General features: G+C 36.8%; 2 protein-coding genes across 2 annotated transcripts in view; one reads left to right on the top strand and one right to left on the bottom strand.

Moving 5' to 3' along the window:
* The window catches only part of LOC124166053 (coiled-coil domain-containing protein 174), a 543,217-nt gene that overhangs the window by 81,354 nt on the left and 445,989 nt on the right, over positions 1–15,874 (top strand). The window contains exon 7 of the mRNA XM_046543649.1: positions 5,788–5,979. Coding sequence (XP_046399605.1) covers positions 5,788–5,979 — 192 coding nt within the window. The remainder of the gene's footprint in view (positions 1–5,787; positions 5,980–15,874) is intronic.
* LOC124166055 overlaps positions 7,114–15,874 on the bottom strand; it is a 343,561-nt gene continuing 334,800 nt past the window's right edge. Inside the window, exons 2-3 of the mRNA XM_046543650.1 lie at positions 10,695–10,922; positions 7,114–7,915 (exon numbers count right to left, since the gene is read on the bottom strand). Of these exons, the coding sequence (XP_046399606.1) occupies positions 7,557–7,915; positions 10,695–10,922 (587 nt within the window). The 3' untranslated portion in view covers positions 7,114–7,556. The remainder of the gene's footprint in view (positions 7,916–10,694; positions 10,923–15,874) is intronic.

Genomic DNA, 15,874 nt, shown 5'->3' with positions numbered 1-15,874 from the left:
GATTAGTTAGTTAGCCTGTGCACGAGGTGGGTTCTTGTCACTGAGGTTATCTGACTTCTCCTACATTATAGTATTGATTACCTGTTGGATTTTCCTATGTATAATTTACAATTCAATAAGGTAGATGTACTACAGATGAGTTACTTTCTTTGGAATCAATGTGCCTCCTCATGAAAAGTCACGAAGTTCTTCTCAAGCTTGGGTTTCTTAATGTTATAAAATGAATGAATATATATTGGCTTGTGACTCAGTCATATTATTTATTTACATTACTACAAATTGCAATTTGGCAATTAAATTCTGCCACTTTTTACTCATGGGTTCTGAAATACATATACCTTTTTGAATTTGCCTTTAAATTAAAGTCTGGTTGTAAAATGTTGGATTATTTTTGTGGTGACTAAAGCAGGGGCGGATCCAGGATTTTTTTCTGGGAGGGGCACAAGCAAGGCCGTATCCAGGATTTTGTTCTGGGTGGGGCACAAGGATACCTCGTAATGCAAAACGAACGCAATGATAATGGGACCGTATTAAAAATCATGCATATTTTTGAGGGTCTGGGGGGGGCACGTGCCCCCGTGCCCCCCCCCTGGATCCGCCTATGGACTAAAGAATGCTGTGATGAAAACAGGACTTTAGGTAACTCTAATTTTTTCCTGAGATCATCATTTGAAGGTAGTGTATCATATACAATGAGTCGGAAAAGAACTGATATGGGTGATGGGGGTGCATTTACACAGTGGCGCAGCGAGGGGGGGTTTTGGGGGATAAAACCCTCCCCAGAGCTCAGAGAAATTTTTAAGTTTAATCCATTTTACTTAATTGGATTGATATTACTAATAGAATAGTGTAAGGAGTAATAAAATATCCCTCACAAAGCCGTAAAACTCACCATTTTCAACCATTTATCTTAAAATTCCGCAATTTATTAATCTCGCACCTACTGCTTATCCAGGTGGGTATACCATACCCCATACATCCCGGTATTAGTTACAACTAAACCCCCTGCCCCCCCAAGTCGTAATTCCTAGCTGTGCCCCTGCATTTACAGTTATGCTTTTTTGGAATGAAAGAGTTTTGGTCATAAAAATAAGCACTGATCGAGTGGTTGGGATAATTGTTCAATCTAGGAATATATTTTTATGGCAGTTACCTGTGCAGAGGTCAACAGATGATGATTTTTCAATTCAAAAATTGTTTATTCCACGAGCAGATACATAGAAATTTAACAAAACAACTATAACAATAACAATAGCTCGTGGAGCTGGTGTAGGCTTGCGCCTCTTCAGCAACAGATGATGAGATTTCTTTTGTACATTTATATGTAGCTGTACGAGCAGTTTCACTTCCCAAATCTATTAAGTTTTTGGTTGTCCTATTAAGTATCTCTCTTATCCTATAATTACCTCTTGGCAAAGTATTGAGACATCCGTATGCCATCTTTTTTGTTTGAGACTGGTTGTCCACTTCTGGAAAACTTGAAAAGTCTTGTAATTTCATTGTGTGTAAAAGGTCATGGACTGTCTGCGTAATTAAATGTGGGAATTTCCTCATATTATGACAGAAGTCTATCGTGGATATTTGAATATCCAATTCCCAACATCTCACTCAAGTGGACCTTAATAGCCTTAGAAATTCAATTTTATGCGGTGATTTAACTGAATTTGACTTGAGGTTACCGTTTACCTGCACCTAATAAAATTTTTATGTACTGTTAAGATGAATTGATCTTAAAAATACAAATTATGTTATAGTCTCAAAAATTGCTAATGGGGTCTAGAAATCCTGGAATTGTCAGGGAATTTTAGTTTCATATTAGTGAGGCTGCTCAGGGTATAACAAGCGTGATAGTACCAATGATGGAGAGTGAATTCATTCCACAAAGAAAGTACTACCTATGTACTCAGCCCTTTTTTGAATTAGCTTACTTCCTTGGAACTTACCTTGCTGCTTTTGGACTTTGCCATAGTGACTCTGAGGGCAGGTATGTACTTAGGTATTTCAAGGTGGATGGTTTGGCAAAGGGATTTACAACTCTAAACTCCTGTAAATTCTTTTAACCCGTCTGTGATTATAGGGTGTGTAGTCCCGATTCAAAACTAATTTCACACATAAAATGTTACCTTGGAGGAACTATTGAGAGGGGCGATTGAATTTTTCTTATACTGTAGTCTCTCAAAGCTGTCCCTCACCATACGGGAGACATTTTCTGTTGCCAAAAGCAGAAAGCTGAATGGAGAAAAGAGATTTATATTTCATTTAAAATTATGTAGATACAATTGATATGGTATGGAGATAAACTTGTTTTGATCATATTATTCATGTTACAAAATGTGTGATTTTTGTGGAAGAAATATCAGGTTGAACACTCTATTCTTTACTGTGAAAAATGGGTTCCAAAAAATTTGGAGACCTTCCTCTGTTTTGGTTTAGTCAATGGATGAAACATCCAAAGTATGTATGAATCAAAACACTTGATGCAAATCAAGTTTGCAATAGCCATAAAACTAATGTTGAACTCTCGTGTCATAGAAGCAGTATATCAGGTTCTGAAGCTTTGCTGACCTGGAGACATTGTGGTGAAGAGAATATATAAATGTAATACATATTTTTATGGATAGAAAGTGGTTGATTTAATCCAGTGGCGGCTGGTTGTAATTTATCTAGGGTGTGCATTAGAGCAGATATAGGATGATTTAATTATATTATGTTAATACTAATCCATGAGCATCACATTTCGTCGTAATAGACTACATAGCAAGCAAAACATATCACTGGTATATTCTACCCTTAAAATTGCATGAACAGAAATAATATTAGCATGCATGAAAATAATTATTCTAAACACACCTTTACAAGTGACGGTAGGTAAAATTCATTCTCCTTTCCAAACATCCTATGAGGAAGTAGTGTAGAAAACGGCCATATAGATGACTCTGTAGACGGACTAGGATCCTGGGGGCAGGTAGTGTAGGTGGCGTCTACACCACTACAGTACCTGCGAGTCGCTCACCAATAATATGCGCGTGCGCACTCGCATCGTTTTGAGTCTGCTCCCATCACCCATTTGAACAGCACACACCCCCCCGCTTACTTCGTCCCGCCAGAGCACCCTCAAGCGATCCCATAGACCGAAAATGCGCCCGGCGCGATGCCACGGGATCGCACACTTGTAGAGCGGTGAATTCGAAAAGGAGATAGCTTGTAGCGTTCGAAGGCTCATTTTTCTTGCATATGCAGACAGGATTTTTATCCTTCTCGTAGCAAAGGAATAGTTTTCTTTTGTAAACCATTCATCTTTGGGTGTGCACTTGCTAACATGCGTATACGTACGCGCCGCCACTGATTTAATCTACAATCCATACTCATTTATGCCATAGTTATGGGTGGTTATAGAAGTTTAATGGTAGTATTATGCGCAAAATTTATGATACAAATCTCAGCATGTGTATATTTTGATTGAGGTGTTTTGCCTCATTATATTAGCATGATATTGTAGTGTTCCCAAATGGCCAGAGTTACCTTGATGCGTTGACCCTCCAAATCATGCTTCTGGTGGTACCCTCCCAACTTGCACAAACTTATAAGTGGACCAACTTGAATTTGTGGGATTATGCAGAATGTGCACAGTTAGATTTACCCTGAAAAAGTCTTTGGGTTTGACAACCTGCTTCCAACCGAGGTTTGTCCTGTTGCCCTTGGGTTGAAATTAAAGGGTGTGGGATATGATGGGAATGGGGATTAACCACAAAAAATATTGACTACACCTTATTTTTTAGCTCTTGGAATATCCATCCTAAGCTGATGGCATATAGATTGTTTGCTTCAATGAGTCTATGAAGTTAATGATTTAAATTTTAAATATTGAAATTTTTGTACTCAGCATAAACACCCTACACTTTTAAGATTTCCCTTAACGATTTTAATATTTAAAAAATTTAATATCCCTCCCTGTATGAAATGGAAGTGAAAGTAACAATAAATAAGTGGCCTTAATATAGCAACTAAGGATGGATTTATTCCTGTATTTTGTTTTTTCCGATCCTGGTTCTATTCCCGGTATTGGTTGTTGGTTCCTTCATTTCTTTTGTCATTGATTTTTTTAAAGATGTTCATGATTTTCATTAGGGTGTTATGGAAATTGCCTCAAATAATGCATCAAGTTATACCTCAATGGAAAGGATGCATGACACCACTTAAGTTAACTTCACTTCAACACGACTGATATGCATTTTATGCTCTAGGAAAGTTCTGAAGTTGGGTTTCAGTCACTTCAGCATTGATTCCAGTTCTATGCTCAAGAACTGATGAAACCAAGAACTAAATGGACTCATCAATAATAGCTCCATACATATTTCATAAGCAAGCAAGGTCTTGAGGTGTGTGCCACCAAGGAGTGAAAAAGATGGAATTTTCTGAGAATACCATTGACTCCAATGCATCATAGTGTGCTCAGATAAAGTCGTATGATAAGAAGTAGCTATTTCTCCCACTACACCCTGAAATTTTATGCTGGATGTGGGCACCCAGGATACTTTTTTATATAAAGGACTTTGGCAAATTGTTGGCAACACAAGAAAAACGGGTCGAGATGACCTATTCACTCACTTGCTTTCTTTTTATCCTTCCTTTGGGTTCTTCATGGTGAATGACTGTTGAAGTACTGCCATCAGTTTGAAAGATTTAAACTTAACTTTGGGTGCACAAGTCATAATCATGAATGAAAAGTGGTTCTATTTTTGTCTAGTACTTACCCACTATGCCCTGAAATAGTAATAATTTATGGGTCATAGAATATTTAGAGATATGGTTTAATATACAGGTCCTTCTCTCATATGGAAATGGTTTCCAATCTATGTGAAGTTCAAGGGAGTAATGACACCGGATTTGAATTTGTTCAATGTATCATGTGTTATGATTTGTTGGTGTGAGAACTAGTCTTGATTTTTTACTTATTTTTACTTATAATTAGGGGATATCTACTGTAGTTATTGGAAGGTTATCCTCTGGGAAAGTTTTGCACTTATATGTACATATGTACATACATTTTACACAATATAAGGTTATCCCTGGCTTTTCTTACATTTCCAAAAACATTGATTCTTATTGAATGATGAACTTTGTATTTCCTTCAGAGAATGGCATTATTTCCATTTTCAATTTTTTTCCCATTTTGAAATTTTTTCCACCGTAATTTAATTGCTGTGGTAAAGTATATTACAGCAGGGGTCTCCAATATACTAGGCCACGAGGGCCACATTCCAAGTTTCGAATCGCACCACGGGCTGGATAGCAAATTTGCCGATTACTGAAGTATACGATATTCGATACTTGAAACAAGTGCGAGGGCCAAATGAAAGCCCTCCGCGGGCCGTATTTTGGAGACCCCTGTATTAGAGTATTTAGTTTTATGGACACTTAATACTTCCTCAAGTTAAGCCTAAAGTCACAGACTGTATAATCTGTATCAATTTTGTATGTTTTATTTCTTTAATTTCTATCATGGTTTTGTTTTAGCACATTTATGGAACTGTTTGCATTTTGGTAAATTTGAAGGAATTATTTCCAACAAACTACTCTTTATGTACTTGGTATTGAGCTCGTTAGCTGGGTGTCTTAATTGTAAAACCTCTACTTCTGGTATGTTATGGAAGTATTTTCTTTTTTTATTTTAATTTAAAGATACAGTGGCATTAGATCCTTCTATCGGGGATAATGAAAAACATCTATTTATGTACGTATATACCAAGCATCTCAATAGTAAATACAATTTGTATTTTATCATAGCTCCAGTGAAACAAGTGACCAGTGAACCTTCAACTTCATCTGAGGGTCGTGAAGAAGTCGAGCCAGTCCGAGAAAATCTTGAGCTTATGTCAGAAGATATGAGGAAACAGGAATTGCGGCAGAAGTGGGAACAACAAGAGGCGGAGCTGAGGGAAAAGAGTGATGTCCACTATCAAGATGTCCTCTTCGACGGTGAGTACTCTCTTAACTTTTTAAGAGGATTATTCAATTCTTGATTCCATTGATTATCATGGGAATCGACTGTGGTTTCCAAAAACAATGCATCTCCGGCTGCACGATCTGCAATATGCGGCAGCGGGAAAGTGGTTTTTGAGTGTGCATCAAACCACTGCACACCATCAGAAACTTTTATGTCTGACACCATGTCATGAAAATTTGCCGAGAGGTAACTTCTGCGGTATGGATTCTGTGATTGCCCCCCTCACCTTCTGCAATGCTTGAAAACCAGTAGCACAGAGCCTCCATGAGGGTGACTGGCACACAATGAAGTCATCACACATCATGCGGTATTGCTGACTTTTTTTACTACAGCGTTCACATGGACATAACTAACTGGCAATGTTTGGAAACCATTGATATGCCCATTTATGCTCAATGGTCAAATCATCTATGCTCTTCAGCTCTTGTTAGAGGTCACAAAACGTTCTGCCATGAGTCCTGTTCATTCGATAATACTCAATCAAACACATGTTTTTAATGGTTGGAGAATATAATTTGCACTTAATAAGTTAGGCTGAAGATCTGGCGAAAGGTTTGAGCATTTTTATACCTAGGATTGATAGAACCTGAGACCCATTTGGAAGTAGTTTCTTGCACCTGCTAAATTGATTATGGAATGTCTCCTTACCAAAATGTAACCTTTCAATGTATTGTGGACATTATTGTTCCTCCCAGTGTACAGGAGAAGCTGGGAAATGTTTCTCCTGAATACACTTCCTGTAGGAGCAAAGCATTGAGTGAAACATAATGATTAATACATATGCTGGATATCCTGATAACATCTTCCTTTGGGATAATATTTTTTGTTGGTCAAAGGATTGAATTTAACCTATGTTTGTATCATTCCAGCGGCACACTATGCTAAGAGTTAAGTTGTAAATTTTCAAGGTGATGAGGTCTGTTTCTCTGAATCCCAATCTTGCGTAAGGTGCAAACTACATAGTCATCAAGAAGTGTATCATTATCATTATGTCAGTGAAATGAATGTAATGTTACTCTAATCCTTGATGCACAACTTGATTTTACTTACCTTTGTTCTCCGTATTGCTCAATTGAAGCTGTAGGGCGGGAAAATTATCTGTGAAGTTTTTGGCAAGGTTTTAATTTAATTCATTTTGTACATATTACACAAATCCACTCGTATCATCATTCATCAATTATTTGGTGACACATAGAAATCTTAATATTTATGGAGTATTTTCCGTAAAATATTTATATACATTGAAACAATTTTTATGCATGCAGATGAGAAACCTCAGCACATGCTTAATTGAGCTAACATTCTATTTGGAAACATTTTTGAGTCATGGGCCTAGCTATGCTCTGCTTAGAGGAAATGAAGGTCTAAAGAGAGAAATGCCTATCTTTTTAATCATCATCAACCAAATGTTCAACCCCTTAACTTTGCTTCCTTTTAACCCAATTTGATTTTGCAGTCTCATATTTTTTTGTTTGTTTCTCCTTGTCTTAACATATCCTGACGCACTTGTGCCATCAATTCTTTCATCATAAGAATATTAATTTAAAACCTACTGCCAAATGGAAATGAAAATAGCACACAATGTGATCATGCTCATATGCTTTGACTTGAGAGCATAAGTAGAACTTTGAGAATTAGTATTTGGCTTAGCAGTGGCTGAATTTATACCAGGGTAGTAGCCATCGTCATTGATCGGTGGCCTCATACCAGATAGTCCTCCTGAGCCTTCTCCTCCTCCTCCGTTTCCACTGCCGTCTCCGAGATCTTCATCATCAGATCCTTCAATGTCTCCACTCAGTCCATGAACTCCATTGCAGAGGTCCCCTATGCAATAGCAGTATCTTATCTTGTTTGCATTTTTGCAATCTACCACTGGCATCTCTCCACAGTTCCTGCTAATTTTTGTTCCTGGAATAACATATTAGTGGTCAGGATTTCTACATTCTACTAAAATCATCTACTTTTTGTCTGGTTAGTGTCAATGAATATATGTACCTTTATCAATCAACATTTTTAGGAGCCTGGAATGAATAACATATTAATTCAAGGAGAAAACTGTGACATACCATAGGATTTAATTTAATTGACTTAGTAAGCCTCAATGTTTTAGGCTAGTTCTCACTGGATTTGCTGGGATAGGTGCAAACTATGTTGATTAGTGTATGATATAACAAAAGGAATTCAAGTTTTTGTCACTCTGATGACGTCCTTTAGAGGCCTTTCATAGGACGAGTGTTCTCTTTTCATTGAGACATAGGCCATTAGTTTTGGAAATACAAAGTATCTATTCACATATGATAGCTAATAGTTTAAGTGGAATAATCGAGAAAACTTTGCACCGGTAAGTTGTACAATTAGTGCCATTGTTTTGATAACATAATTCAAGTTGTCAAATGAAAGATGTTTACAATGATAGAATGGGTGGAGAAATTTGTGTGTCACAGTGACGAATAATTTTTATTTCTTAGTTTTTCCTTACTCTATCCTAATAGCCTTTGTGACCATAGTTGTTGGTATTTTTCTTGAAATAACATTCCACTGCTTTATATATTTAAACTTCTACATTTCCTATCATATTTTACTCCTTATTCAATATATATAGAACTCAGAATAAAACTCTGGGAGATATTTAATTAGTGGGTAGATGAAATGGGGTGATCATAGTAAAAGAATCATTTGACACTCCCTGCAGCTGATTATTTGCTGTGGAACAATGTGGCTACAGCAGAAAAAGGATTACAATTTTCACTATTTCATTTTTTGGGGCTTCATTGTAACATCCTGGAAATGAAAAAAATACTCAGTTGATTACGCAGACTTATTAATAAGACTCAAAAGTTTTTGAATATTTCTGACATATTCTGGATTATGACCCAAAATTGTTGAGAGGGTTGAGTTCTAAGACCTAACCCAGTGGATTTCTAAAATATTTTAAATTAAAACTTTCTAACAATCTCCCACAAGAAATTTTATTCACATGTCTGGTTTCAATGCATTTCGTATTATCACCAGGCATCTCTTTATTGAAACATGTCGTTTGAATACCCGGAAGAATATGCAAGTCGGAGAGAGACTGAGGGGAAGGTATGTGCGGGAAAATGGAGACCCTACTTGTCCAGTAAGAAGGTGTAGATCTAGTCTAAATATCAAAGCAAACCGTACCTCAGACTTAATGGACAATAAGGATGAAGTTTGTTGTGAAATTTTTTTCGGATATTGGTGATAAATGAACTATCTCGGTTTTGCATTCGAATCCCAGCTAAGCTTAATATTTTTCGTGGCCAACTTCATCCGTGGTTCAAATAAATTTGCACCCATGCACATGGCTGCGTACATAGTCACTTGTTTCATGCAGTGCCTTGAAGTTTGTTGTTGCTGAACAGCGAGGAAGTGGGGTTTACTTCTCCGACAGTGGCTTAGAAAGCACAGCATATCGATGGCTAACTTCTAACAACACATATCTCAAATTCGACCGGTTTGAGACTGGTATTTTAAACAAAGTGTAATAGTATTTAAAAAAATAAAATTAAAGCAAAGATCAACTCTTTATTTGCAAGTGAATGCTTCTTTTTCAGTATTATGAACTTTTGGTTTGCAATTTCAGTGCACAAGTAAAGCAAATTAATCTCTTTTTTGCTCTCCTGTATAGTTGCTATTTTTGAGTGACGTTAGAACTTAGCCATTGATATGCCACAGAGTGGACTTGTGATATCAGCACCTTGTTTGGTAAAACTTATCATGAAGTTTGGTCTGAGAAGATGGCTTGGAGGTGCAATTGGCTAGCACGCCTGACCGACAATCATGAGATCCAATTTTGAATCCTGGTGAAACCAAATATTTTTTCAATGCAAACTTCATCCTTAGTGTACATACATTTATAATTTTGCACCGGTGCACTTGACTGTGCACAAAGTCACTTATTTCATGCTGTGCCGTAATGGGCAAATCCCCCTTCCCCAATCCTTAGTAGACTTTTTTGCCACCCGGAATTCTTCCGAAGGTGAACCCTTGAATGACGTTTCCACCAGACATGTTGCCTCTCTATTCTCCCCCACTCACCTCCTACCCTCCTCTTTCCCCTTATCAGTCTCTCTTCTGCATGTTTACCCTCCAGGGTATTTAAATGACATGTTTAGAGAGAAAGTCACCTGATGACAATACGAAATACGTGTATTGAGAGCAGTGTTATGAATAATATTGTTAGTAAGTTTTTATTTATATTTTTCTGCTATGGCTAGTACTATAGCCACACTGTTCTTCCGCAAATATTTAGCTGCAGGCAATGTGTCAAATGATTCCTTTACTATGGGCTCCCTGTTTCATTGATCCAAAAATTAAAATCTTCCCTGAGTTAAAGAAACACATCAAAGAAGGAGAAATATATTGGAAAGTTTTTATGAATCGCTTTCAGAAAGTTTCAAACAATCAATTTTATAAGGTCTTTGATTTATAGATATATATAATACACAAAGTTTCCTCACGGGCCATCAATTTATTATGTTGCTCATGGTATGAAATTTGCATATCCAGTTTGGATACCAGATCAAGGAAGTTTATTTATCACCAATGGAATTATTGTACCTAATTAGGAGGCAAATTTTATACAAAATTTTCTGGGCTATTCCACTTTTCTTGGCTCTATGAAGTCACAAATGCGTAGTTGTTTGTATAAAATCAGTGTACGTACCATTGTGAATAGTGAGGCAGCTACCGTGGCGAGATGGGCATGTCCGCACCATCTCAGGCTGTGGGGCCGGAGGCTGAAAGTCGCAGAGCGGAGGTGGAGGGTAGAGTGGGAACAGCCTCACTATGTCATCAACAAACCATGGATCTTGAGATGGGACGCACACAAAGCACCTCTGCTGTTGTTGTAGACCCCCCATACTCCTTCCATCATTGTCCTCATGGCCTTTTCCTATGAAAAGAGAAATACATGTATTTATTTTTTCAAATGTTTAGCTATGCAGGGAATGTGTAAAATAATCTTTTATCACCTGAATTGGCTGTATGGGCACAGGGAAAAAGCTCCACTAGGTGCCTTTGGCATGCTAATTTAAAGCAGAGTTAGGGAAAATCTTTAATAACGAAATGTTTAATCCATGGGCGTACCCAGCAGGAAGTAGGGGGGGGTGGGGCAGGGCAGCAGCAAAGATCCCCTATAAGCAAAATCAGGGCCCTCCCATATAAGCAAAGATCGCTAAGTCTTTAAGCAAAATCAGGACTGAATTTAAATGAAAGTATTCAACAAATTTAATTTAAACCCACAAAAAATTATATATATTAGTATAAGGTATGTACCTAAAATAAAACTATTTTTTCAAGGAAATAATCTCATAAATCCCATTGCTCGAACCCCCCCTTGACCATGGCTTGCCCCCCCTATTTATGATCCTGGGTACGCCCTTGCTTCAATCGTCAACTATGTAGTTTCAATACTCAGTCTCATATTCGACACTGATTTCATTAGTTTTCAAAATGATGTATCGAAACTAGTCTACAATTAAAGGTTGAGCATTAGAAATCAAAGTTTGCTATCTATCCTAACTTATAATGAAATTCTACAAGGTTAAAGCCTCAACAATTCAGTGAATATATTTCAAGCATGTTAGAAGACAAATTAGATTTAAATCCAGCAGTTAAAGGCTATTAGAATGTTGTACTAGTATCTTTGAATAAATTTTGCATATGAAATATTTCATGTTCCTGCAAAATTAAGTAAAATTGTTTTTAATATAAGACACGGTCTCAGGCGTTATTTTGTGGAATTGCTTCATTATTGAATGAAATATAATAACTTTGTTTTATTCCACACTTTATTTTAAATAGTACGACCCGGGAATCAACACCTGATTATAACACTAGATGTTGAAACCCGGGTCGTGCTATTTAAAATAAAGTGTGGTATGAAACAAAGTTATTTTATTTCATTCAATAAAAATCATTTTTAGTTGGATGTTCCGATATACCTATTCAATCTTAGTACATATGTGTTTTTCTGCAGTATAATTCAGAAATGCATTGCGGGATACATATCCCCATGGTTAAAATGACAATGACATTTCACTTTTTTCTTACTCATGGCCAGACGATGCCAAGACTTATCTGCATCTAAGTGACGCTGGATCTACTCCTGTTGCTGTGGTGGGAATACCCTCTATTATACGGCTCCCCATGTTCTGATTTACGATGTATTTGTACTTTTTCTCCTTCCTGACTGCAGCATTGGTGGAAATAAAAAAATATGTGGTTCAGCTTTTCTAAATACAAGTGTAAATTATGCTTGACGATTTCCACAGTGAAGACATGAATCCAAGAACCTGGTAATTTCCGAGATTTTAACTATCAAGTTTCGAGAAAAATGAGAGAATAATAATTTTTCTTGCACTCATTGAGTAAGGCATAACTTTTCAGCAATGGCTGCTGACCATATTTGGAACTTATTGTTGAAATTAACAATGCCCTCTGTCTAAGGGGATGAGGGGCTTAATATATTTTTGGAAATTTCATTTTTGCATTAGTTGGTTGTTGTCTGACTCTTGGACTCAGATCTTAATTTATTATTTTATTTATCCTGTGGCATTGATTGGATATCATACATACTACGAAGTTAATATCAGAGATTGCAATGCAAACTAAACGAAAGTCAAAACCAGTAAAATGTAATAGTTTCGTTCCTATGAGCGAAATGCAGAAACGAAACGAAATGGAATTAAACCCGGGGAGCTATACTCAGGGTCGAAACGAAATCGGAGTCAAAACTACTTCGGGTCGAAAGTAAACTAAAACTCTGGGACGAAACGAAACACAGATAATGTTTCGCACCGCAGGTATCACCTGCCTCACCTTCGAATAGTTTACTGTCGACCCACACTCCGAGTAAGACGTATGGTTGAATGAAGTAGCTGAGGTTCGGTCTGCTGCCATCACATGTATGGGGCACTTGTATTTTTACCACTAACAGGAGTTTGGTGAACACAAACTGGCCATTCGATTTTTAAGCTCAATGGTTTTAACCTCTCTAAACGTAATGGGTCGAAATTATTCCCTCTTATCCCCCTCCACTCAACTTCTGGTATCAAAACGTAACTATATGAGCAGCGGAGTTTCGATTAGTTTAGTTTCGTTCGTGGGAGTTAAGTTTCGTCACGGGTAAAAACTAAACTCCTTGATGATTTTAACCCTAGTGCGGGCAAGGTGAGTCTCTTGGACTCATTGCGTCATTTTTTTGAGAATTTTATTATGTTATTCAAATGTCAGCATGTTGTAAATTTTTTACTTCTTCTAATGGTATATTTCCTATAAATTAGAGTAATTCAAACTTCTTTCGGAATCAAAGAAACTTAGAAATAATTTTTTTCCCTGAATTCCCACAAATCCGGGCAAGGTGAGTCTGTTTGCACGAAATGTAAAAAGTAATGTGCATTTTACAAATTTTGGTTTGAATTATCAAAATAATGTAAAATTATCACTAAGTATATACATATGACGATAAATATTTTGTATTTTTATGTTGTGAAAACAGAAACAATTAGTCAAAAGAGTCCACTGTACTCTCTGTTTGACTATGTATGAAATTAATAAGTAATGTAAAACTATTGTTAAACAAATAATAATCAATTTTATGTTAAATGATTCTAAGGTGCACAATATGTACAAATTGATGTGAAAAGTAATATTTTTTCACTGTGTAATAGTTTAAATTAAAAGCAAAAGTTAAAAGAGTCCATTGGACTTACCTTGCCCGATTACGTCAGAAAAATATGTTGCCCGTATTAGGGTTAATTTCGTGCGGGATCGAAACTAAACCTAGGCCTTGGATTTTCGTTTCCCTCTGGGTCGAAACGAGGCATTTTATTTTCGTTTCTCTTGCCATCCCTGGCTAATATTTGTATCTCGGTCATTTTACTGTTTTTCGGTAATCTATTCTCCCTGATAACCTGTGGATTATCAAGCATTAACTCGCACGGAAAGTCGAATGTTGATTGTACGACTAATCCTCAGAACCCTTAAGTTCAATGGAGTAATTTGGTTCGATGGAGTATTGTTATGTTTCATTCATTTTTAAAGTCTATTCATTTTTTATTTGTGTTTCACTCCACTGTATAAAATGTTGTCCTCACTGGAACAGACATTTCAAAACCTTTTATGTGGTCATAGAAATGAAGTTGGTTTATTTTAAATCGTTTTTAACAAAGCCACCTTATTGTCAGTTAGCTTGTTTTTCCTTCTCGAAAAAAATATTGTAACTCACATTCAACCCACTTCCCGATTCGCTGTAGAGACTTAAATTTTTCAGCACAGATCAGAATCACATGACAATGTATTCTTGCACAGTTTTGAGTTCTTCAGAGGCAGGATGAGCTACGTTTTCGAAAGTTAACTTTTGTAATAATCTCTGTTACATATCTCTGCTGCAGGATAAATATTAACAGTTAAATTATTCGCCACAAATCTGTTGCACGGCGCTTTGGATACCTGGGAATTTACCTTCTCATTCTTATTGTTTGTCAGGTGCAGTTTTCTATGGATACTGGTAGAATTTCTACTAATTTCCTGTAATTTTTTCATGTTTTCTACACGTTGGAGTTGCGCATCTTCCATCACTTTCGTATTTCGTACGGTACAAGTTTTCGGTAGTGCTACAGGCCTCTTTTTCACACATTAAAATTAAGAAATTAAAATAAAACAGATTAAAAATTTAATTTAAAAATGCAATTTTTTCTTCTAACTAAAAAGAAAATAAAACACCCTGCCTAAGTCCACGGTTCCACTTGGACCAAGGTACCAGATATGTGGTGTAAATCAATTTCAGCAAGGCCACTCCCGTGTCCAATGTACAGCGAATGCGTGCCACTGTTGTGAATTTGAAAATGTAATCCTTTATGTGTAAAATGTAAGCGTGGAACCTTGGGCAGGATGGTTTACTTTCTTCTTTTTGGTTCGAATAAATACTTGGGTTTAAAAAATAAATTTTATGCTTTTATTGTGTTATTTTATATTTATACTCATTGGGTTTATTTGTTATTGAAGACGCTGCGTATTTTTTTTTATTTTTACGCACTGTTTATTCTCTCCGGATGTGGTGTGTTTGCTCACGCTTCTCAGTTAAGTCTTTTGAGTGGCACTTAAAAGCAGCACTCCATTTTCCCTCACTTAAATAATCCACCACGCAGTTTACTCTGAAGATTTTTCGTCTTATATGAAGGGTTGTTTGGATTTTTCATGCATGCCGTTTCGCGTAAGATCCTTTTTTTTTTAACTAAAGAAAAATGCTTTATCGCTAAAGATTGCGACGGCGTAGATGGTTCGTGCAACGATCGTTGACCCTATATTTTTCTCTCGTAATTCAGTCATTCATGCGTGTAAGGCTTCTTGTAGGTGCTCCCAGTTTTTTACGTGAGTCACTTCCTACTTCAGCGTCGACTTTTCGCTCAATTCCCCTGTTGTTGCGTGAGCTGCCGTGGTGGCTGTGTTATAGGATTACTTGTTTATCCAGGCGTATAGAAATGCACCCATGCATCTGAAACCGTTGCATGAAAGATGCCAGCCAGTGAGTGGCGGATGTATGGGAGAGCTAACTAATGGGAACTATAGCCCCGCCTCCCGTTGCGTAGAATGGTTTATATGTATACGATAATTTTTTCCGTCCCTGAGAATGATAGCTCCAGTGATAAGCTTTCGGGGACCTGAAGAGTGATCGCTCGGTCCAACATTTTCTGTCACCCACACGGTCATTACCACCGTATTTTTCTCCATCGCTTATTTCTTCGATTTCCGTTTAGTTCCGGTTTCAGCATTATTTTTGCGATTTTAAGAGTTTATTGAAAGAAATCTTATTGTTTTACGATGAATGTCAATGAAAAAAAT

This window comes from Ischnura elegans, chromosome 9, assembly GCF_921293095.1.
Source record: "Ischnura elegans chromosome 9, ioIscEleg1.1, whole genome shotgun sequence".
Taxonomy (NCBI): domain Eukaryota; kingdom Metazoa; phylum Arthropoda; class Insecta; order Odonata; family Coenagrionidae; genus Ischnura; species Ischnura elegans.
This window is presented reverse-complemented; position numbering and strand designations above follow the sequence as displayed.